The following is a 26,555-nucleotide window of genomic DNA, read 5'->3' as shown; positions in this document are numbered from 1 at the left end:
GGAAGATTCTTAACTATCAGTGTTCTGGATGTGATAAAGAGTACTGAGCATATTAATTAATGATCCATTCCATTTCATATCAGGGTTTTATAGGCAGACGAATTACACCACTGTTATACCACAGTAATATAAGCACATAATATTGTTGGAGGCATCTGCTTTTAGGTTCCAAGCCAAAGACCTAACATCATAGAAAACTAAAGCATAAAATATTCCAGAAAAACATGGCTCTAAAACATCAATATGTCCATTTCAGTCACTAGGATATTATTTTCAATGCTAGTCCTTCAAAATATACTTTCCAAGTAATTAGATTTTCTCCTCTGTCAATCACAATTTATCTTTCTTTTAATACTTGTTATTTTCACTGTACTAAAATAAAATCTTTGAATAGGTTATGGAAAGAATACTTTTTGAAATAAAGACAATCTCACTATGACTGTGATATCTATACAAATTCCCTGAGAATAGTTAAAGGCTGTTCTTTTGATATTAATTTAGAAGTCTTAATCAATTAAGGAAATGGAACAGTACAAATTTCATTTCTTAGTTTCATGATTGGATTTGACTTTTTAAACAATGAAATACTTAAAATGTGCTGGCAAGCAAGATATTCATGTATAACTGAGAAAACCATTAATTTAAAGGGCATTACTTGGTTTATACTATTCTATGAATTCTGATAACAAATACTGGCTGAACAATCAGGCCAATTATTCAGAACAAAGACTGATTTGAGGAACATTGTTACTGTCATTCCTCAAGTTTCAAAGCAGTAATTTTGTTCCCCTGCTTTCTGTACTAGAAATTCAAAATGGGAATATTCTGAGCCTATTCTGATTTCTTTGTTTCAGGATTTGACTCTATTTTCTTCTTAGTTTATCCTTTCTTATACACTGATCATTTTTCTCTGAAGTACCTTTTGGAATTTCTCAAACCAAGTCTAAACACTTTATCACTTTGTCAGTCTAATTCTTCAGATAAACAAAAGTTGTGTGCAGAAAATAACTGCAGATTTTAAAATGGAAAACTTATACAATGTTAGCCAAGCAAACCTAGGAAAATAAATGATCCAAGGCTGCCTTTAAATGAAGATACCTGAGGCAGAGGTTTCTATAATTAAAATGAAAGAAAGAACCCATGTGGTTCAGTTTGAATGGTAACATGGACAAAAAGAGAATTATTGGTAGTTAAGATAAATCGATTCCAACTCATAATTTTTGATAAACAAGAAAAGGAGCCATATTGTAATCCACAGTGCTACCTTGCACACCTTTCTCTCCTTATTTCCTCACTTTTCATACCCATTAGCTATAGCTAAGTCACTTATGCTCTCTCCAGATACCACACCCACTGAACCTCAAAGGCTACATATACATGCTCTAATTTTAGCTCTCCCTTTCTCATGCACTCCCCACACATTAGAAGACAAATGTTCAGGCATGAGTTTGGCAGAGACAGGGCTCATAAACTGAGGGAAAAGAAGCAGAGCAGCCAGGCTGGACTGTGAACACGCCTGACAATGTCGGTTCCCTTTGTTGAGTAACACTGAGTGAGGTAGGTATATTCAGAATGAAAATCACTAGACACAGTTGCAAGTCACTTCCATTAATAACAGTACTAATTTACTCATGTTGACCATGTTCCTGTTACTGTGCTAAATGTATTAGCATTTAGCTAATTGGAACTGGTAATATTGAACTATGTAATAATTCAAAATAAAGCTATTACAAGTATTTCTTTGATCATTGATGATGCATCCTTTTACATTTTTTAGCCATTAGAGAAAGTAGTATAGTGCAATGAAATAATTATAGGACTAGAGTTGGAAGATGTGGGTTCAACTGTCATTTCTATCCATTTTTACATGTGTAAAATGAAGATAACTTCCTATGACTGATACGAGAAATCAGTTGAAGGATGTATGAGAAAGTACTGGATTTATTATGCAGTTATTAAAAGGTAACAAAATAATTCACATTGGTTTGGTAATTCACATTGGGTTGAGAACTGCTTTGGTATTTTTGCCAGTTTTCAGTAATGTTATTTATGATTTACTTTCTTCCGTGTTTAAAGTGAATCATCTAGAATCTAAAGTTGTTTATTTTCCTTTTATATTGTTCTTAATATATGGCCCCCATTATCAACTAAATACAAGAATGATTTTATATATTTTAATGGGAATGTTCTATTTTGACTATTCAAACATATCTAATTAAGTTCCTCAAATGCAATTTTTAACTTACTCACATGAAAGTGAAAGTCACTTAGTTGTGTCTGACTCTTTCTGACCCCATGGACTATACAGTCCATGGAAGTCTCCAGGCCAGAATGCTGGAGTGGATAACAAAGCACAAATAAATACCTTGAGAGACTCTCTCATTCATAAGGGTGAAGTTTGTAGAATTGTTTTTAATATTGAAGGGGTCTAGTTAAATGGAACTACTGCAAATTACCATATAGATAACATTTTGCAAACAAAATTTTCATTATCATGAAATTTGTCTTATGAGCTACTACTTAAACTCAGTATCACTTATGATTTGCTTCTTTATCAAAAAATGGAGGAACGGCTTCTCTTTTAAGATTTTTTATACAAGTATTTTACAAAGTAACAATCATGTTTCATCCTTTGTTGTCGAGGCTCCTTCTGAATTGTTGGTGTTTAGTCACCCAGTTTTGTCTGACCCTTTGCAACTCCATGGACTGTAGCACACCAGGCCTCTCTGTCCCATCTCCTGCAGTTTGTCCAAATTCATGTCCATTGCGTTGGTGATGCCATCCAGCCATCTCATCCTCTGATGCCTTCTTCTTCTTCTGCCTTCAATCTTTCCCAGCATCAGAGACTTTTCCAATCAGCTGTTCACATCAGATGACCAAAATACTGGAGTTTCAGCTTCAGCATCAGTTCTTCCAATGATTATTCAGGGTTGATTACCCTTAAGACTGACTGATTTAATCTCCTTGCTGTACAAGGGACTCTCAGGAATCTTCTCCAGCACCACAATTCGAAGGCATCAGTTCTTTGGCACTCTGCCTTCTTTATGGTATGGCTCTCACAACAGTAAGTGACCACTAGGAAGACCATAACCTTGACTATATGGACCTTTGTAGGCAGAGTAATGTCTCTGCTTTTCAACACACTGTCTAGGTTTGTTGGAACTTTCCTGCCAAGAAGCAAATGTCTTCTGATTTCATGGTTGCAGTCACCATCCAGTGATTTTAGAGCCCAAGAAGAGGAAATTTGTCACAACTTCCATCTTCCCCCCTCTATTTGCCATGTAGTAATGGGGCCAGATGTCATGATTTTTATTTTTTTCATATTTAGTTTTTAGCTGGCTCTTTAACTCTCTTCCTTCACCCTCATTGAGAGACTCTTTAGTTCCTCTTTGCTTTCTGCCATTAGAGTAGTATCATCTGCATATCTGAAGTTGTTGATGTTTCTCCTGTTTATCTTGATTCCAGCTTATAACTCATTTAGCCCAGTATCCCTTCTGAATTAGAGAGCAGGTTAACTTATGCAGTGCTTTATCCACAGTTCTGAAGCAGAGAGTTTGGAAGAGGTAAGGGATCTGTATGAGGTGAAAACCTTGATTTTGACCTTTCTGGTAATAAGAGATTCCTGCAATGCTCATCCATTCACTCATTTATCAAACATTTGTTAGGGCCGTGAATGGTAATGTGTCACCTCTACACCATGGCAAAAAGCCAGTGTTTTTATCCAGCAGTGCTTAAAAACATCATCTTTGGAACCACATTAACTTGGGCTAGTTAAAGTGCTGGCGCTACTATATGTATGCAGTGTATTCAAACAGAATTTCTTTGACTTAAATGATTCTGTTGCAGAATCAGATGGTAAAGAATATGCCTGCAATGCAGGAGACCTGGGTTTGATATCTGGGTCAAGAAGATTCCCCTGGAGAAAGGAATGGCTACCCACTCCAGTATTCTTGTCTAGATAGTCCCATGGACAGAGGAGCCTGGTGGGGTACAGTCCATGGGTTGCAGAGTTGGACATGACTGAGCAAATAACACTTTCACTTACATACAAAAATGGTTAACTTTACCACATTTTATAATATGTGATTACTCTATGGATGCGAGCTCAGTCACTTAGTCATGTTCAACTCTTTGTGACTGCATGGACTGTAGCCCACCAGGCTCCTCTGTTCATAGAATTTCCCAGGCAAGACTACTGGAGTGGGTTGCCATTTCCTTCCTGACCCAGGGATCAAACCTGCGTCTCCTATGTCTCCTGCACTGGCAGTTGGAGTCTTTACCACTGAGCCACCTGGGAAGCCCTTGATTACTCTATACAATTTATTAATTTTATTATGTTTTTGCCTTTGAATGTTTTAAGAACATAAGAGGTAAAATTTATCTCAAGTCACTTTACTGTAATTTTTCATCTACTTACATGAACCTGGCCCCAAGTCAACCCCACCATTGAGTGCAGGATCCCAACACTCGTACTGAAGGAAGAGCAGCTAAGTAAGGAAGAAAGTTGGGTGAAATCCAGAATCCCATTCTTGTTGCTGGCCTCCTTTCAATTGATTTGATGAGGTTGCTCCACCCAGTCTTTCCACACTGGGGCACACCTAGCCCTCTTCCATTACATTTTTCCTATGCTTACCTTTTCTCAGTTGCTGTCACAAGTTTGGGATGTGTCCTATCTCTGATTTCCTCTTTTGCCCAGACATATCCCTTACATGTACCATGCAAGGGAACCTCTAAGATCAGTAAATAGGGCCTGTGTTTATAGGAAGGCATGTTACCGGGAAACTTTGTCCTGATTAAAAAGTGCCAAATCAATTCTTGTTTGCCTTGGGCAGTGCTCGCTAGGCCCTCAATAGCCATTTGCTGCAACTGAACATGTTCTTCCTCCCACTACCAGATTAGAGCTGAAGCCTGAGGAGAGGAGAGAAGGGGGATTTGTCTGGCAACATGTCTACCGGGCTTCCCTGGTGCCTCAGACCTTAAAGTGTCTGCCTGAAATGTGGAAGACCTGGGTTCAGTCCCTGGGTCAGGAAGATCCCCTGGGGAAGGAAACGGCAGCCCACTCCAGTACTCTTGCCTCGAAAATCCCATGGACGGAGGAACCTGGTAGACTACAGTCCATGGGGTTGCAAAGAGTCAGATACCACCGAGTGACTTTGCTTTCACTATCATCTCCAAAGTCTTAAGATATCAGGATAGAGGACAGTCCTCTCTTCAGCCAGTTGAATGAGAAACCAAAATAACCAGACATCCAAAACTCCATGTGGTTCCTCTAGGACAAGCTCCAAAGCCTGAGTATGGGTTTACAGGCTCCTTCTGTTTCGGCCAGCAAGGTATTCTAAAAAAAATGTAATTTAAATACCTTTAAGTGAGACAAGTACTCTCTGGTTCTAACAGATTCTGTCCTTTCGTGTTTGGCCCTTATTTTGCCACTTCTCATTTAAACTCTGAAACCGAGTCCAACTCTATTTTAATTTCTCAATTTTCTCTGTTCACACATCATAGGAGGAACTAAAACTCTGCATGAGGAATCAGCAATTCATACAGGAAAATATTAGCTTGTTCTCGGGCTACAATAGGCTAGGGGATCCAGGGTTGGCTTTATCCATTTAATCCAAAATTATTTTTTGTCAATGGAATGGTTTGTTTGTCTTCCACTTGCCTACTTTTGGGATTCTGGCAAATGGTAGTATGCAAATTATGGAAAAAATACATATAATATAATATAAATATTATACTATATATTATGTGTGTGTGTGTGTTAGTCACTCAGTCATGTCCGACTCTTTGCGACCCCATGAACTGTAGCCCGCCAGGCTCCTTTGTCCATGGGATTCTCCAGGTAAGACTACTGGAGTGGGTTGCCATTTCTTTCTCCAAATATATATTATATACATATATATACACACACACATACATACTGGGACTTCTCTGGTAGCTCAGTCAGTAAAGAATCTGTCTGCAGTGCAGAAGACCCCGGTTCGATCCCTAGGTTGGGAAGATCCCTTGGAGAAGGAAATGGCAGTCCACTCTAGTATTCTTGCCTGGAGAATCTAATGGTCAGAAGAGCCTGGCGGGCTACAGTCCATGGGTTGCAAGAGTCGTATACGACTTAGTGACTAAATCACTATATATATATGTATAATATTTTGGCTGTCCTATGTGGCTTGTGGGTTTGGTAGCCTGATCAGGTATTGAATCCCCACCCTTGGCAATGAAAGTATGGAGTCCTTACCACTGGACCACCAGGGAATTTCCAACAGGAGTCTATTTTTAATAATATAAAAATACTTTTATTTATTTATTATTGGGAGAGAGGAATAGCTACTTTATTCAGAAAGCCAGCAGACTGAGAAGATTAGTGTCCTGCAAATTTTAATTCCTAAATCATACTTCAGTTTAATATCACTACAATATTCCTGTTTATTCTGTTTGTATCTAATCTGAAATAACAACACAGACTCTTAACAGGTTAGTAATTGCAAGTGTGTTATATTCATGATCGCAAAGCCATTTTGATACACTTGTCTGGTCTTAATGACTCAGCATCTGGAAGCTCATGGTACAGAAGGAAAATATGGATTAATTTGATTAAAATTAATTTTGGGGGTAATTCTGGCACTGTTCTGTGTTTTGGACAACATCATATGTCATACAGTTCATTGATTCCATATCCTTGGGCTTGAGAATAGATCTTTTTATTCAATGTGCATGTCATTCATTTTATAGAGATGTTATCTATTTGTTCCTAAGTAATTAAATAATTTCACTTATTTGAGGAAAGTTGAAAAGTAGGGTTAAATGAAGAGGCAAATAAAATTTAAAAGTTACTGTATATAAGATAAGGTATATAATTGTAGAATTTTAATATTTCCACACTTCTAATATATCATCCTCAACTTCAATCCTTGCCCTGTACACATTCCATGAGAGCCTCACCTGGCTATTTTTTTTTTTTTTTTGACAAAATCCTTTGTCAATCTGCAAAGTAGTATTAATTCACCCAGTGGCATCAATTTATCTTCTAGCTTTTTTGGTCATCAATTTGTATCAAGCCCCATATCCATCAACAAAACAATTTTTATCTCCAGGGACATTCAATCAATTTGATACAGACTGGTCTCAAATGGCAAATGTGCAGAAGGGCAAATTTCCTTTTAATAAATGTATACTCAAAACTTAAAAGGCAAAACAAACTGCTGCTGGCAAGTTCTGGTTCTCTGAAGGCAAGGACAGCATAAGGATGGCAGGGAGCAGCTCTAAGTTATTCATGACTAAAGCTCATGGACTAACTGTATTGTACTGACTAGAACCAAGTAACACATTAGAAATATGGAGGGTATACTGCCTCACCATTTTTATTCCTTCTAACTCCAGGCATCATAGAGAGAGAAATGACTAAATCTCTATTTTAATAGCTTCTGTCAAGTATTTTGCTCTGTAGGGCCTATTTCAGCAGTTCCTGGTGGTAATATATGGCATTTCCCTGATTAAGAGCCGTTTTATAATGTGTGTAATTGGCCACAAATCAGGGGAATGTCATAATGTAGCAGGAAAACATTCCCATCTCCGTCAGAGCCTTGGCTTGGATTTCTGGAGGAATTATTACTTGAGTAGTTTGTGGGTTTTCATTACTTTAAATAATGTACTACCTGAAGTACAAAAAAGGGCATTTAAACTAATGAACCTTTCTGTCACCTAACCCTGGCTACCATACCTGTCCTTAGATTTCTTTTTCCCTTGGAGAAAAAACTCTTAAAACATGAGACTCTTTTTTCATTTTCATAACACCAGTGTTTGTGGGGAAACAGAGTCAAGGACAGGACTGGGAGCAGGGTGAGGAGACTCAGGCATTCACCTCAGGTGTGAAATTCAAAGGGGCCCCCCAAAACTCAGTGTTCAAGATAAAACATTTTCATGCAGTATTTTTTTTAAATCACATTTAATTCAAAAAAGATCAATATGAGCAAAATATTAAAAATTTTAAATAGGAACAAAATCTAACTCGGCACTTGTGTGGCTGAACCTTTCTCACCTCACCCTGAGGTCAGCTCTGGGCAAGCGCACTGGAGAGAAAGGCGTGATGACCAAGTAATGAGATAACCCAACTTGCCAAATTAGGAAAACCGGATTGACTCTACAGCTATTTTTCAGGTTGTAACAAATACAGTTTCCTGCATAGGATTATACATATAAGGGGTCATATTTTACTTATGATACACAATCCCAAAGCATTTACTGTCAGAGTACTATCTATAATGGAGACAAAACATGTAATTCCATACCAGCCTCTATTGGAAATAAAAGACTATTCATTGAGAGCACTGGCAAATATAAATGATAAAAATCTCTTTTCTTTCTAAAGTTAGTAAAGACCAACATTATTCCTTTATTTTAAAAATATGCTTATTTCCTGAATTGAAATAGTCACTGTGATACTATACACCAAAATACAAAGCTAAAAAGAAGATCCTGCTACTGTCCTCTAGAACATGGATGCTAAGTCCATGGCTGTGATGATTTGACAAGTCTATGAGAACGGGGTGCACAGAGAGGAGGCATGTAATTCAGATGGGGTGCCAGGCCTCCTGGAAAGGATACATTTGGACTAAATCTTGAGGGTCTGGTAGAAGGTAGTTGGTTGGAAAAAAGGGATGATGAGGAGTTCCAAAGAGAAGAATGAACACTGCAGAATGTGGAGGTTTGAAATGGCAGCAAGTTTTCAGAGAACATGAATATCTCAGTAAGGCTGGGGAGCTGGATGCAAGCCAGCAAAGGGGAAGGAATGAGACCAAAGACAGAAATAGGAAGCAATTACATGAGAACAGGAGATATTTGAATGAAATAATAAATATAATAACTTATCTAGAATGTGGGCTGTATTGAATTTTTAATGCAAAACCCATACGATATCAAGACACATATTTTGTGCACTTTGATCTTTGAATTAGGAATAAAATACACAAAAATGTATTTAAGAGGCAAAAGCTTTTTGAGACATGTGGCCCACTAAATCGAAAGCTGCACAAAGACATTTATACTGTATCTGCCTTATTCATTCATTTGTGACCATAATTTCTAAAGTCAAAAAAGGTGGCATTTGATGCTCTTTAAAATTTACCGTACTTTAAAAATTAAAAGTTCCTATACTTAAGATACAGATGAAACGATGTTACAGAAATTAGGTTTAAAAATTCTGAAGTAATGCTCAGTACAAAATGACATGTGAAGGCAAAATACAGTAAAACTGATTAGATAGTAAAAATAATCATAAACCATGGCACAACAATTACATTTTTCCAATAATCTGATAAAATGTCCTACTAATTACAGCTACAATTGCACTGAAAATAATAATAAAAAGAGATCGCACTAACCTTTTACATCATTTGCTAACTTCTTGGCTTCATTAAGAATCCCAAAGCTTTTCTGAAGAGAACCTTTGGCACCTTCCTTTAATGAACCCTGAGGACCTGCTGCCTGTGGGCAGAAAAAGAAGTGTCACATTTCTAAAGTCAAAGAACAAAGTAGAGCTTTCTTGCAGGCAGTTGGTACACTGTTTACCTTTAGGAAAGCATTCTGAACTACATATGCAGAATAATACATTATCAGCACATATTTGTGATTAAAGTGAGGAGATGAGAAGAAAGTCTAGAAGAGAACCCTTGGGAATCCCAACATTTATTTAAAGGCAGGTACAGAAAGAAAGGTGATTGAGATTCCAGAAAGGACAAAGAGAACCTAGGAGAGCACGATATCATGGAAATCAAGAGTTACAGAAGTGGCTCAGAGTATGATGACTGGCAGTGTTGCAACGTTGTAACTAGTCAGTATTATCAAGTGCTGTCAAATGGTCAAGCAAATTAAGAACTAAGCACATCCTTGACTTTATCCCTAGGCACATTTCATTCAAGCTGTGGGGTAAGCGGAGGAAGCATTTCCTGTCCCTTAGGTATTGAAATGAGGAAGAACAGTGATCCTTTTCTGAAGGCATCTCCAAGTCTTAGGGCAAAATAAAACCTTCTAAATGACAGTCTCTGAGCCACAATCATCTCCTAGCAAAGATGGATTTGTTGAGGCTTGAACTAAGAGAGGTAACACAAAGACAATAGAGTGATACGGGAAAAGGATTGCTTAAAATAAATGTTTAGTTATCCATTTTAGTAATGTTCTCACTTCAAGAATCATTATATACCAAAAGATAAATCAAATAGGATCTTACAAATTTAGATCTTGTGAATTCTACATTGGAAGAGTATTTCAGAGTGTAAGAAAAGCTAGAGAATACTAAATACTTACTGTTGAAGTTATAAATCTGAACTCAGGTTAGCCTAGACATAATACTATTCAACTACATTTCCAGTGCTTTAACAGCATTTTTTATCATACTATTTGAACATTAAACTAGGAGAGATTACAGACTGCTACTGTTGTGGTAAAATTTACTTTAAGGTGTTATTCCAACAGCTTTCACTTAAATAATCTATTGATTATAAAACAGATTGATTAAATAATACTATGTTATCTACAAAAGGACATATTGGAAACATCTACATAAATAAAAAGAATCTGTGCATTTATATCTAGCCTTTGCAAAAAGAGCTGCCTGACAACTCTGACAAATTATGCTGTGGGAAATGGACACTTTCTTCAACTGAGAATACAGAAATGCTTGGTCCTATGGTGTCTGTGGGGAATTAGATACAGTAACGTCATTGAAGTGTTATTTATTTTGAAAAAAGGTAAGAGTGTCAATATCAATGGCACAAATCCAATGCACCTTACTCAAAAAAATAAGGCTCTATTATCCACTCAGCTTCTATACTTGTTCCAAATTTATATGCCATTCTTACTCCCTGTTACAGGTTTCCTGAATCAAAACAGATTAGAGAAAGGAAATTACAAAGAAAGAAGAATGAAGATTCTCTAAATAAGCACATGAAAGCAGCCAAAGTGACAACTGACAAACTGACAATGAGGAAAGAAAACCAACTTGGAGAATTTTTAAATCTCAGCAATCCAAATCTATTTGAATAAGGATGAAACAGGTTTCCGTAGATGTCAATATTGACAGTGATGATCCTGAGCCATCAGGATAACACGGCTGATTCATAATACGAGATCGAGCTAGACAAAGCAAGCAAGCAAGGGAGCAAGCTTTCCCCAGAGTCTTAAGGTATGAATTCCTTTCTACAGGAACATGGTCTGGTGAGAATCTAACAACCAACATTTTACAGCTGATCTTGGATATGCAAAGGAGGCAAGCGGGTAAAGGAAGGAGAGAGAGTTGAATTGCTGTGCATAAGAAAATTAATGAAATGAGGTGACAGAAAAAAGAAGGGCCAGACAACATGGAAAAAAGCTTAAGTCCGAGCTGTGGAAATTCGGAGGGACTAGGAAGAGTGATGGGCAATGTTCATTTTTTTCTACTTTCTTACACTTTGCAACAGTTTTAGTGAGGTATAAGTAAACTTACCATATTTAAATTTTACAATTTGATAAGCTTTGATATTTATACACCCATGAAACCGTCAAACAATTGAGGTAGAGAACATACCCATCATTTCTTTTCATACCCTCCCTTCCACTCCTTGTCCTTCTGTATCTCCACATAAGCACTACTCTGGTTTCCAACACTTTTAGTCTGTATTTTATGGACTTTTATATAATAGAATCATCCAGTATGTAGCACTCTTTTTTTGTTGTTTGGCTTCTTTCATTCAGTGTAATTATTTTGACATTTATCCATGTTGTGTGTGTATCAAAATGTGATCTCTTTTTTATTTACATAGATAAGTGTGTGTGTTCAGTTGCTCAGTCATGTCCAACTCTTTGTGACCCCATGGCCTGTAGCCTGCCAGGCTTCTCTGTCCATGGAATTTTTTCCAGGCAAGAATACTGGAGTTGGTTGCCATCTCCCACTCTAGGGGTTCTTCCCGACCCAGGGTTCGAGCTGGCATATCTTGCATTTCCCACATTGGCAGGTGGATTCTTTACCACTGTACCACCTGGGAAGTCCCACATGGACATGCCCCAATCTATTTATTCATTCACTTCTTGATGGACATTTGGATTATATCAGCTTTGGCTATTCTAAATAGAGTCGCTATTAACATTTGTATACAAATCTTTGTATGAACATATGATGATTTCTCTTGGAATGAAAGACCTCTAAGTGGCTAGACTATCTGGTGGATATATGTTTACGCTTTTAAAAAACAATCAACATGTTTTCCAAATTACTTGTACTATTTTAAATTTACACTAGCAGTGGGTAAGACAAATGTAACTATATCCTTGTCACTACTTGATATAGTTGGTCTTTTAAGATTTTAGACATTCTAATGGTGTGTACAACATTTGGATTTTAATTTGCATTTTCCTTGCAACTAATTATGCTGAGTGTTTTTTCATGTGCTTTTCACCATCTTCCTTGGCTGCGCCTGTTAAAACTTTTTGTACAAGTTTTTATTGGGTTATTTGTTCTTAGTGAGTTTTGAAAGACATTTACATATAATATGGATACAAATCCTTCATGAGACATGTAATTTGCAAATACATTCTTCTAATTTGTAGATAATCTTAATAAATGGTTGGATTCTATGTTTTAACATTGTCAGAATTTTTCCATCTAGGTTTATGAGGGATATTGGTCTGTAATTTTCTTTTTTTTTCATAATGTCTTTGGTTTGCATCATAGTAACACTGGCATCATGGAGTGACTGGGACAATTTCCTCCTCTTCAATTCTCTGAAGAATTTATCCAGTTCAGTTCAGTCACGCAGTTGTGTCCCACTCTTTGCGACCCCATGAATCACAGCACGCCAGGCCTCCCTGTCCATCACCAACTCCCGGAGTTCACTCAAACTCATGTCCATCGAGTCGGTGATGCCATCCAGCCATCTCATCCTGTGTTGTCCCCTACTCCTCCTGCCCCCAATCCCTCCCAGCATCAGAGTCTTTTCTAATGAGTCAACTCTTCGCATAAGGTGGCCAAAGTACTGGAGTTTCAGCTTTAGCATCATTCCTTCCAAAGAACACCCGGGACTGATCTCCTTTAGAATGGACTGGTTGGATCTCCTTGCAGTCCAAGGGACTCTCAAGAGTCTTCTCCAACACCACAGTTCTTTGGCACTCAGCCTTCTTCACAGTCCAACTCGCACATCCATACATGACCACAGGAAAAACCATAGCCTTGACTAGATGGACCTTTGTTGGCAAGTAATGTCCCTGCTTTTCAATATAATATCTAGGTTGATCATAACTTTTCTTCCAAGGAGTAAGCACCTTTTAATTTCAGGCTGCAATCACTATCTGCCATGATTTTGGAGCCCCAAAAAATAAAGTCTGACACTGTTTCCACTCTTTCCCCATCTATTTCCCATGAAGTGATGGGACCAGATGCCATGATCTTCGTTTTCTGAATGTTGAGCTTTAAGCCAACTTTTTCACTCTCCTCTTTTCACTTTCATCAAGAGGCTTTTTATTTCCTCTTCACTTTCTGCCATAAGGGTGGTGTCATCTGCATATCTGAGGTGATTGATATTTCTCCTGGCAATCTTGATTCCAGCTTGTGCTTCTTCCAGCCCAGCATTTCGCATATAAGTTAAATAAGCAGGGTGACAATATACAGCATTGACGTACCCCTTTTCCTGTTTGGAACCAGTCTGTTGTTCCATGTCCAGTTCTAACTGTTGCTTCCTGACCTGCATATAGGTTTCTCAAGAGGCAGGTCAGGTGGCCTGGTGTTCCCATCTCTTTCAGAATTTTCCACAGTTCATTGTGATCCACACAGTCAAAGGCTTTGGCACAGTCAATAAAGCATAAATAGATGTTTTTCTGGAACTCTCTTGCTTTTTCGATGATCCAGAGGATGTTGGCAATTTGATTTCTGGTTCCTCTGCCTTTTCTAAAACCAGCTTGAACATCAGGAAGTTCACGGTTCACGTATTACTGAAGCCTGGCTTGGTGAATTTTGAGCATTACTTTTCTAGCATGTGAGATGAGTGCAATTGTGTGGTAGTTTGAGCATTCTTTGGCATTGCCTTTCTTTGGGATTGGAATGAAAACTGACCTGTATCAGTCCTGTGGCCACTACTAAGTTTTCCAAATTTGCTGGCATATTGAGTGCAGCACTTTCACAGCATCATCTTTCAGGATTTGGAATAGCTCAACTGGAATTCCATCACCTCCACTAGCTTTGTTCGTAGTGATGCTTTCTAAGGCCCACTTGACTTCACATTCCAGGATGTCTGCTCTAGTTGAGTGATCACACCATCATGATTATCTTGGTCATGAAGATCTTTTTTGTACAGTTCTTCTGTGTATTCTTGCCACCTGTTCTTAATATCTTCTGCTTCTGTTAGGTCCATACCATTTCTGTCCTTTATCGAGCCCATCTTTGCATGAAATATTCCCTTGGTATATCTAATTTTCTTGAAGAGATCTCTAGTCTTTCCCATTCTGTTGTTTTCCTCTATCTTTGCATTGATCACTGAGGAAGGCTTTCTTATCTCTTCTTGCTATTCTTTGGAACTCTGCATTCAGATGCTTATATCTTTCCTTTTCTCCTCTGCTTTTCACTTCTCTTCTTTTCACAGCTATTTGTAAGGCCTCTCCAGACAGCCATTTTGCTTTTTTGCATTTCTTTTCCATGGGGATAGTCTTGATCCCTGTCTCCTGTACAATGTCATGAACCTCAGTCCATAGTTCATCAGGCACTCTAGGTATCAGATCTAGTCCCTTAAATCTATTTCTAACTTCTACTGTATAATCATAAGGGATTTGATTTAGGTCATACCTGAATGGTCTAGTGGTTTTCCCTACTTTCTTCAATTTAAGTCTGAATTTGGCAATAAGGAGCTCATGATCTGAGCCATAGTCAGCTCCCGGTCTTGTTTTTGCTGACTGTATAGAGCGTCTCCATCTTTGGCTGCAAAGAATATAATCAATCTGATTTCGGTGTTGACCATCTGGTGATTTCCATGTGTAGAGTCTTCTCTTGTGTTGTTGGAAGAGGGTGCTTGCTATGACCAGTGCATTCTCTTGGCAAAACTCTATTGTGTTTGTCCTGCTTCATTCTGTATTCCAAGGCCAAATATGCCTGTTATCCCAGGTGTTTCTTGACTTCCTACTTCTGCATTCCAGTCCCCTATAATGAAAAGGACATCTTTTTTGGGTGTTAGTTCTAAAAGGTCTTGTAGGTCTTCATAGAACCATTCAACTTCAGCTTCTTCAGCGTTACTGGTTGGGGCATAGACTTGGATTACTGTGATATTGAATGGTTTGCCTTGCAAACGAACAGAGATCATTTTGTTGTTTTTGAGATTGTATCCAAGTACTCCATTTTGGACTCTTGTTGACCATGATGGCTACTCCATTTCTTCTAAGGGCTTCCTGCCTACAGTACTAGATATAATGGTCATCTGAGTTAAATTCACCCATTCCAGTCCATTTTAGTTCGCTGATTCCTAGAATGTCGACGTTCACTCTTGCCATCTCTTGTTTGATCACTTCCAATTTGCCTTGATTCATGGACCTGATTCCAAGTTCCTATGCAATATTGCTCTTTACAGCATCGGACCTTGCTTCTATCACCAATCACATCCACAAATAGGTATTGTTTTTGCTTTGGCTCCATCCCTTCATTCTTCTTGGAGTTATTTCTCCAATGATCTCCAGTAGCATATTGGGCACCTACTGACCTGGGGAGTTTCTTTTTCAGTATCCTATCATTTTGCCTTTTCATACTGTTCATGATAAGCGCGGGGGGCTGCGATGAAGCACAAGCGCGGTGAGAGAAGCTACCACATGTCCGAGGTCAGGGGCAGCGGCCGAGAGTGCCAGGTTGCGACAGCGCACAAGCGCGGCCGAGAGGACCTACCCCATGTCTGAGGTCAGGGGTGGCGGCCGAGAGGAGCTACCCCACGTCCAAGGAGCAGTGCCTGCGCAGGCACAGGAGGGCTGAGAGGAGCTACTCCATGTCCAAGGCCAGGAGGGGCGGCGGTGAGGAGATACCCCTCTTCCAAAGTAAGGAGTAGCGGCTGCGCTTTGCTGGAGCAGCCGTGAAGAGATACCGCACGTCAAAGGTAAGAGAAACCCAAGTAAGATGGTAGGTGTTGTGAGAGGGCATCAGAGGGCAGACACACTGAAAGCACAATCACAGAAAACTAGTCAATCTAATCACACTAGGACCACAGCCTTGTCTAACTCACTGAAATTAAGCCATGCCCTGTGGGGCCACCCAAGACCGGCAGGTCATGGTGGAGAGGTCTGACAGAATATGGTCCACTGGAGAAGGGAATGGCAAACCACTTCATTATTCTTGCCTTGAGAACCCCATGCACAGTACGAAGAATTTATTACTTCTTTCTTAAATGTTTGGTAGATTGACCAGTGAAATCATTTGCAACTGAATTGTGTGTGGTGTTTGTGTGTGTGTGCGCGTGCACGTGCATCTGCACATGTATGTAAGCGTTTTAAAACACAAATTTAATTGTTTAATAAGAATAGGGCAAAGAATCACTCCAAAACAGTAAAGAGCTGATGGCATACAGCAACATACCAACAGTCCAGGTTTAAAAGGTTTATGTCTGCCATAGGATGACAGAATGGAAGACACTAACATGGTATGCAAGAAGAGAACGGTTTCAATTTGTTGGAATCTGGAGAGTTCCTTTTCCAACACTGCTTAGTAAGTCACTGAAGCACATCAACAATATCAGGGCTGTTGATGATGAAGCAGCATTTTCCAAGCTAATTATACTTCATACATATTTATAAGCACCACATCTGAGTTTCTGAGCCGTTGTCTACAGCATGTGAAATATAAATGAGGTTCTTAGAGTTGCAAGATATTTTGTTTCCTGCTTTTTAGAGATTGTATTTTTATAAATAAGTTCTTCTCTGTCTGTGTATATATACATATATGTATATATAAGTTATCTAAAATCTTTTATTGTGTCACACAAAATAGGATCTAATAGTATATGTAGGTTGCTACATGTTTTGTTAGCTAATAAATCATTTATGGAAAATGTGAGATAATCTAAATCATTAGAGAAGGAAAAATACAAGAAAAAATAAAATGATAAAGTCTACAAAGATTTAACAGAGGCTTGGTATTTAATTGGCTTTTAATACATGTTAGTTTTCTTCTTTCTGCTATTTGTTAAATATTCATAGTGACTTGTTAAGGCATCATGTCATTGATTAATAGACGAATGAATCGACTGATTTACCCAATAAAAGTTTATAGCTCGTCCAAGGAGAAGGAAATAACAACCCACTCCAGTACTCTTGCCTGGAAAATCTCATGGATGGAGGAGCCTGGTAGGCTGCAGTCCATGGGGTCGCGAAGAGTCGGACAACTGAACGACTTCACTTTCACTTTTCACTTTCATGCATTGGAGAAGGAAATGGTAACTCACTCCAGTATTCTTGCCTGGAGAATCCCAGGGACAGAGGAGCCTGGTGGGCTGCTGTCTCTGGGGTCACACAGAGTCAGATATGACTGAAGCGACTTAGCAGCAGCAGCAGCAGCTCCTTCAAGCACTGGAGTAATCTCTGATATTCAAAGACGGAATGACTCTGTCTTCTCTAACAGAAGTGCAGTGAAGTGGTGCAGTGCAGTGGAAAAATTCCTTACACAGAAAATGATTAGTGCCACAATGGAGCATGGAAATATCTAGGTGTTTGTTGTCAGAGGAGGCTCACTTAGGGGAAGAAGATGTGAAGGTGAGACCTGCAGTTAAGTTGATTGGGATGGTAAACCAACACGTGACTGATTTATTATTTAAATCAGCAAATTTAAAAGTTATTGTTTATATTTCTTTTAATTCTTATTATTCTTCTAAGCGGCCTTCAAATAACTTCATTAGAGAGAAATTTTCTGAATTCATTAAAAAAGTTGGCACTAAGGAGAGATGTATAATCGTTGTTTGTCTTTGTTTTCTAAAGAAAGTACTAGCTGAAAATTCATCAGCATGGTTTATAACTTATTTTGTTATGAAATAATTTATTTTAGAAGACAAGTCTTGCACATTTCCAAACGGGATAATTTGTCAAGATACTATGTGACTTAGATGATTATAAACTTAAAATCTTTTTAATAAAGAAAGCTGTCCCAAATGTGCAGAGGTGTATGTAAGGACTGGTAAACTTAAAATCTCTTTAGTAAAGAAAGCTGTCCCAAATGTGCAGAGGTGTATGTAAGGACCGGTAAACTTAAAATCTCTTTAATAAAGAAAGCTGTCCCAAATGTGCAGAGGTGTATGTAAGGACCGGTAAACTTAAAATCGCTTTAATATAGAAAGCTGTCCCAAATGTGCAGAGGTGTATGTAAGGACCAGTAACTAGCCACAATGTGTTTATGTAAAACGCATGTCGAGAAATTTATATTTGGGCATGTTAGACTGTTGCTAAAAATTGGGGAGGAATTTCTTACTACAATAAAATAAGTTCTTAGAAAAAATGGTGGTCTAGTCCTGTATACATTTTAAAAGGTATAACTTTTGAGAATATTGAAAAAAATGTATGTGATGTTAATTAGATATATTAAGCTATAAAAACAGTTATGCAAAACCATTTGTACAAAACCCATTTGTACAGGAAACAATATGGACAGATAAACAACATTATAAAAGTGATTATTTGTGGTTAGTGAGATTATACACATTTTAGATTTTCTTTCTTTTGCTTGTCTGTATTTCCTATTTTTGTATAATGGATATGAACTGCTTTTGTCATAAAAGATCACTTTCAATTTTAAAATAAGAAAATCACTGTGTATTGATTTTAAATGTGTTTCAAAATAACCTATATTTCAAAAATCTCTAGGATACTAAAATGAAACACTAAATCAAAAATGAGTTTGGAAACAACCCAAAGGAATGACTCTGGTCAGAAATCTGGTGAAAGGCTGTAGATCCTGGCATCGCATAACGTCCTAAGATGGGACAGGGGTTAGATGAGCCGAAAATCTCCAAAACTTACTCATAAGAATTTAGAATTCATGACTGCGAATTTGCAGCTAGATAACACTGAGAAACACAATCAAGAGAGGATTTAAAAGTATATTCAGGCTTCTCTGGTCATCTAGTGGTTAAGAATCCACCTGCCAATGCAGGGGAAACGAGTTAGATCCCTTGTCTGGGAAGATCCCACATGCAGGGGGGCAATTAAGCCTGTGGGCCACAACTACTGAAGCCTTATATGCCTAGAGCATGCCCGGAGCCCTTGCTCTGCAACAGTGAAGAGTATCCCCCTGTTCTCAGCAACTAGAGAAAGGCTGCAGCAATGAAGACCCAGCACAGTCAAAACCAACCATATAAATCTTAAAAAAAAAAAAAAAAAAGTATATAGAGTAAACCTGGCTTAAAACTCAACATTCAAAAAACTAAGATCATGGCATCCAGTCCCATCACTTCACGGTAAAGAAATGGGGAAAAAAGTGGAAACAGTGATAGATTTTATTTTCCTGGGCTCCAAAAATCACTGCAGACAGTGAGTGACTGCAGCAATGAAATCAAAAGACGCTTACTCCTTCGAAAAAAGCTATGACCAACCTAGACAGAGCATGAAAAGGCAGACACATGACTTTGCCTACAAAGATCCATATAGTCAAAGGTATGTTTTTTCCAGTAGTCATGTGTGGATGTGAGAGTTACCATAAAGAAGGCTGAGCACTGAAGAATTGATGCTTTTGAACGATGGTGTTGGAGAAGACTCTTGAGAGTCCCTTGGACTGCAAGGAGTTCAAACCAGTCAATCCTAAAGGAATTCAACCTTGAATATTCACTGCAAGGACTACTGCTGAATCTGAAGCTCCAATACTTTTGCCAGCTGATGCAAAGAGCCAACTCAATGGAAAAGACCCTGATGCTGGGGAAGATTGAGGGCAGGAGGAGAAGGGGGTGACAGAGGATGAGATGGCTGGATGGCATCACCAATTCAATGGATATGAGTTTGAGCAAATTCCGGGGAAGAGTGAAGAACAGGGAAGCCTGGCATACTGCAGTTCCTGGGGTTGCCAAGAGTCAGACATGACTGAGAGACCAAAAATCAACATGTATAGTAACCAAGTGAAAACAGGTTTTCACCAATCGCAGCATGAGAACCATTGCTCCAGCACCTCTGGGCGCCACTGACTTGTTGCCATGAGGTAGGGACCAGACAAACTATTGAGGGTAGCACTGGTGGGCACCACGAGGAGTGGTGATTCTGAGTAAAGACAATGGAGAAGTGTCTGTTGATTTAGGGAACATCCTTAGAGGGGTTATGCCTTTCTTTCCATTTAATGTCCAGAATCAAACTCAACATGGCAATTTCACTTCTTGATTAGTCCTATATTTATTCTTGTATTTATTCCTGTTGGTGGAACTCTCAAGTAGCAGGTCTGAGCGCACTGTTGTCTTGAATAAAATTAGTTTAAATTTACACTGCATTATAGCATCACCCCAAAGAATTTCTGTGTTGCTGACTAATCAAACTCTTTGATTTCATTTCTAACAATTTATGCCCTAAATTTTCAAATATGTCAAATTCTGGGTAATAAAACAGAAGCTTGTTTCTCTGCTTCCAATAGATTTTTTAAAGTTATTTACTCAAATGAGTATATCATGTTAGCTGGCTTAAGGAATACCATTTTCACACACAGATTTAATATTTTTCTGTGTAACTTAGACCCTCACTGACTTTTTCATATTTGCTCTTGCACGAATCAGTCAGTTCTTAGATAAGTTGCTGAATTGCTTATAGAAAAAAAATGCTCACCAGCTTTATTGACAGATTCAATTGTCAAACCTATTATGGATTATACTATTTTTTCCATTAACGCTACACTGGTATAGAATTTAAATTCCAATGATTACAGATATTAATAAGAAGTCAAAATTACTGTTTGAATAACTTCTAAGTAATGGCTGACAGAATAAAATACAAGGTATATGTGAGTTAAAGTTTAAAACTTGACTGACACTATATTTTATCAGGCCTTTTGATTGCAATGTGTATTCTGCTAATATTTGCAGTTCTTTATGTAGAAGATAAAAACTCAAAAATGACCCTGCAAGTATTCTTTATGTATTTTGGTTCATCCAATTACACAAAGCAAATATTAAATAAGACAGACTGAAGAGAAGATATGACCACATTTCTAAACAAATACTCATTAGAAATACCTTAATGTTTAATCATACTATTGCAAAATTCACAGTATTTGATTATATGATTTATTGACCAGTAGCAGTGGTATCAAAAGAATCTAGCTACATAAGGATTTAAAAACTAATAAAAAAGAAGAGATTATTAGGAATAATACTACTATTAAAAGAAAGAATAATAAAAATAAAAAGAAAATCAAAAAATATAATAAAGGAAAAGAATAAATAACGTAGTAAAAGTTGGAAAGTATCATTTTTACTAACATCACAAATAATAAAAACTTAAATGATAATTTATGGTTTGAGGACAGGCCAGAATTCTATTTATTTATTCCTATGTGTTTCATAATGCCTCTATATATTAAGTACAATAAATATGTGGCTTAAAAACAAAGAAAAAATTGAAAATGTGGACATGCTTAATACCTCACGTTAATAAACAGTTCAGAAGTTACCTATTACAAGCACCACAATTGCATCAAAGAAGGATAATTGGAGGCTTAATATTAAATGAGGTTAAAAAATAAATTTTAAGTTTTGGGGATTATTAACTACTGGCATTAAGCCAAGAGAGAGAGCAGAAGAAAATGTGCAGTTTCTTAAAAAGCTATACTTTAGCTGACACAGCTCAGTACATGGACAATATGCATCCAACTTGGAGACAGATCTTCTAATTCTCAAATTGTGACCTTCTATTTTCTTCCTACATCCTGATTAGGAAACTTCAGCACACCCCTTGAACTTAATTCTAATCACTAAAAAAAAAACTATCTTACAAGACAACTACATTCAAATAAACATTCATAGATGATTTCAATCTAAGTAGGGAAATACATATTTCCTTTGAAATTTTCTTCTCTATTCAACTTTCCTGTTCCTTGTGGCAGTATAAATACCTCATCTATTCTGAAAATCTGGAGCATCCTAGCCTTTCTAGATGCCTAGCATCAGTGTTTGGAGATGGGAGGAAACAACTGACATTTAGTGATCAGCTACTGAATACCAAGTATTACCTACATGAAAATCACAGAATCTAGTGAAAGTGAAATTCTCACAGAGTTATTAGTGTTTCTGTCCTCATGAGGGCTATTTTTAGCTTAACTTTTAATTCTGGAGACATTCTTCTCTGGGAAAAGGAAGTAGGAGTTAAACAGAACGCCATGGTCACCAAGAACTGAAGGCACAGAGCAGAAAGCAAGCAGAGATTCAGCATCTTTTAAAGCTGACGCTCCAGCTGTGCACTTAGTGTCTGACCCAAAGTCTTTTTTCTCTAGATTACTTTAAGATATTGTTTTCTTTCTCTTTGACTTCCATAGTCTAACAACAATCTTTCCAGGTCTCTTTGACTTCCATAGTCTAACAACGATCTTTCCAGGTATACATTTAATTTTATTTATTGTGAAGTGTGTGTGCTTAGTCTCTCTGTTGTGTCTGACTCTTTGTGACCCCATAGTCTGTAGCCCATCAGGATCCTCTGTCCATGGGGATTCTCCAGGCAAGAATACTGGAGTGGGTTGCTATGCCCTCCTCCAGAGGATCTTCCCAACCCAGGGATCAAACCCAGGTCTCCGGCATTGCAGGCAGATTCTTTACTGTCTGAGCCACCAGGGAAGCTCATTTATCGTGAAGGGCTTTCTTTGAGAAATTCTCTCTCACCAGGCCTTGAAAATTTTCAGTATCTCTTTTACTGTTACTACTTCCCTCTTTTCACTCTTATCAATTTCTGAACCCCTAATAGATTTACATTGATTTTTACAAGGTATATTTCTTGTCTTTTACACTTCTTTTATATTTTACCATGCTTGTTGCATTCTGGGTAATGTATTCAACTCTTTCAATTAATTCATTCTCTTTCTCCTTTGTTTAGCTTTCCCATTCAATTTTTAATTATACTTACTATATATTTTTATTTTTAGAAATTTTATTTGCTTCTATTATACATTTCCATAATCTTCTGTAGTTTTTATCACTCTTTTCTATTCTTTTTTAACATTGCAATAATTTTAAACACTTTTATTGTATATCCTCTTTCAGATTTTTTAATAACTTCAGGATCATGTTACATACTTTGCCTGCCTACCCTCTTTCCTAGTTGATTATTTACAGTGTACATAAACAGACCACTCCTCTGTGTCCTTCTAGATATTCTAAGGGTTGAAAGAACCAATTCCTCTCCCCTCCTCTGTTAAAATTTTAGCTTGGAAAGTCTTGTACCATGCAAACTTCAATCCATATATAAAAGTATATGGCATAATTTGGACTCCAACCCATAGGCTTGTGGTTTTAACAGCTTATGAGAGACATTTTTCACAACTGGGGCATGAAAAGAAACAAGATTCCTTGGCATGTTCTGGTCTGGAGGGAGTGTTCATTGATGAGAAAACTGTTTGGAAGTCTCACAATTCTGCATACTTTCAATTAGTCAGAAGAAACTCCTTCGTTTATAGGTTTAGGATGATGTTTGTGATGCTTTCTCTCCCTGCTTGGGCTTTTAAAATCCAGTCTCTAGACATATGATATATATTTATGTTCCAAATTCACTGAGTCAATAAGGTGCCAGCTTTAGGATGTGCTATTATGTTTCTCTTGTTTTTATTTTCAGATTACCCTTTTGTTTCCTCTTTCCAAAATAAAGTGTGTGTTAAATTCGGGGAGTTAGAGTTTATCTAACATTTCTGTGAATTTCTCACATTAGGAGGGATCTGAATTAACTCAGGCTGCTATGTTATCAGAGCTCCCTGACATTCCTTTCTAGTATCCTTCTTTTCTTTTTTTTTATTTTTTAGCTTTACAATATTTTATTGGTTTTGCCATATATCAACATGAATCTGCCACAGGTGTACACGTGTTCCCCATCCTGAACCCTCCTCCCTCATTCCTCCCCATACCATCCCTCTGGGTCGTCCCAGTGCACCAGCCCCAAGTATCCAGTATTGTGCATCAAACCTGGACTGGCGATTCGTTTCATATATGATATTATACATGTTTCAATGCCATTCTCCCAAATCATCCCACCCTCTCCCTCTCCCAGAGTCCAAAAGACTGTTCTATACATCAGTGTCTCTCTTGCTGTCTCGCATACAGGGTTATTGTTACCATCTTTCTAAATTCCATATATATGCATTAGTATACTGTATTGGTGTTTTTCTTTCTGGCTTACTTCACTCTGTATAATAGGCTCCAGTTTCATCCACCTCATTAGAACTGATTCAAATGTATTCTTTTTAATGGCTGAGTAATACTCCATTGTGTATATGTACCACAGCTTGCTTATCCATTCATCTGCTGATTGACATCTAGGTTGCTTTCATGTCCTGGCTATTATAAACAGTGCTACGATGAACATTGGGGTACACGTGTCTCTTTCCCTTCTGGTTTCCTCAGTGTGTATGCCCAGCAGTGGGATTGCTGGATCATAAGGCAGTTCTATTTCCAGTTTTTTAAGGATTCTCCACACTGTTCTCCATAGTGGCTGTACTAGTTTGCATTCCCACCAACAGTGTAAGAGGGTTCCCTGTTCTCTACACCCTCTCCAGCATTTATTGCTTGTAGACTTTTGGATTGCAGCCATTCTGACTGGCGTGAAATGGTACCTCACTGTGGTTTTGATTTGCATTTCTCTGATAATGAGTGATGTTGAGCATCTTTTCATGTGTTTGTTAGCCATCTGTATGTCTTCTTTGGAGAAATGTCTATTTAGTTCTTTGGCCCATTGTTTTGATTGGGTTGTTTATTTTTCTGGAATTGAGCTGTAGGAGTTGCTCGTATATTTTTGAGATTAGTTGTTTGTCAGTTGCTTCATTTGCTATTATTTTCTCCCATTCTGAAGGCTGTCTTTTCACCTTGCTTATAGTTTCCTTTGTTGTGCAGAAGCTTTTAAGTTTAATTAGGTCCCATTTGTTTATTTTTGCTTTTATTTCCAATATTCTGGGAGGTGGGTCATAGAGGATCCTGCTGTGATGTATGTCGGAGAGTGTTTTGCCTATGTTCTATTTTAGGAGTTGTATCCTTATTTCCTAACAGGATTTTTCTCTCCATTGACATGCTACATAAGAGTAAATTTACAAAAATCCAAATTATTCTCTAGACTCTTGACCCAAAAGGAAGAAAAAACTCCTTGTGAAGTTTCTATGGATTTTTACTCTCCTTATATTAAGGAATTAATAGTGGGAAGTCACTTTACAACAGCAGTTCGCGTATTGATTTGGAACAGGTGTCTCAGGCTTTAAACCTACTTAATTTTAGGTATATTTTTCTCTTGGATAATTTTTCCAGATCCCGCCCCTACTCTTTAATTCCTATAAAGTCTACATAACACTTACACAGCACTTTTCTTTAGTAGGTCAGTTCAGTCTCTCAGTCAGGTCTGACTCTTTGCAACCCCATGAACTGCAGCATGCCAGGCCTCCCTGTCCATCATCAACTCCCGGAGTTGACCCAAACCCATGTCCATTGAGTCGGTGATGCCATCCAACCATCTCATCCTCTGTTGTCCCCTTCTCTTCCTGCTCTCAATCTTTCCCAGCATCAGGGTCTTTTCAAATGAGTTAGTTCTTCACATCAGGTGGCCAGAGTATTGGAGTTTCAACTTCAGCATCAGTCCTTCCAGTGAATATTCAGGACTGATTTCCTTTAGGATCTCCTTGCAGTCCAAGGGACTCTCAAGAGTCTTCTCTAACACCACAGTTCAAAAGCATCAATTCTTTGGCGCTCAGCTTTCTTTATAGTCCAACTCTTACATCCATACACGACCACTGGAAAAACCATAGCCTTGACTAGATGGACCTTTGTTGGCAAAGTAATGTCTCTGCTTTTGAATATGTTGTCTAGGTTGGTCATAACTTTCCTTCCAAGGAGTAAGCGTCTTTTAATTTCATGGCTGCAATCACCAGTTGGTTCTTTACTAACTGTCTCACTATTATTTTTTTATGAAAAAAAGAATTATCCCCACCTTCTTCTGTATTTTACCTTATTTTCTCCTAGATATGTTTGGGAAATATCATGCTGCAGATATTTAGACTCATGGCTCCCAGGAATGATGCATAATTGCATTGACTGACAGAACATGGATTTGGAGAATAAAGAGGAAGACCATATTGTGCACTGGAGTTGAAAGACAGTATAAATTCTCAATTTCTGATGCTGATTCTTAGAGAAGATCAGACTAAACATGGAGACTGAGACTATTAATAACTGAGAAAGAGGATTCTGGATTAGAGAGTGTGTATGTGAGAGAGAGGGAGAGAGCTTTAGATGATAACAGTGATTGTAGTGTAAATAAGAGGGTACAGAAGAAAAAAAAAGAAATCTTAAGGTGTGGACTGCCTATGTTTTCTACACTCAAGTGTATGTCACAGAACACATTCCATTCACTCTGAGAAAAAGAGAAAGGGAGGA

The 26,555-nt window shown here is 37.9% G+C and overlaps 1 protein-coding gene across 3 annotated transcripts in view; it reads right to left on the bottom strand.

Moving 5' to 3' along the window:
• Nucleotides 1-26,555, bottom strand: part of LAMA2 (laminin subunit alpha 2) — a 707,472-nt gene that overhangs the window by 95,420 nt on the left and 585,497 nt on the right. For all 3 annotated transcript variants that reach the window (XM_086317880.1, XM_086317878.1, XM_086317879.1), the window contains one exon: nt 9,375-9,477. In XM_086317880.1, coding sequence (XP_086174006.1) covers nt 9,375-9,477 — 103 coding nt within the window. The remainder of the gene's footprint in view (nt 1-9,374; nt 9,478-26,555) is intronic.

Source organism: Bos grunniens, chromosome 9 (assembly GCF_055505025.1).
Source record: "Bos grunniens cultivar Pamir isolate PY7600 chromosome 9, Bosgru_T2T1.0, whole genome shotgun sequence".
Classification (NCBI taxonomy): Eukaryota; Metazoa; Chordata; class Mammalia; order Artiodactyla; family Bovidae; genus Bos; species Bos grunniens.
The sequence above is the reverse complement of the archived record's forward strand: the minus strand, read 5'-3'. Positions and strand labels throughout refer to the sequence as shown.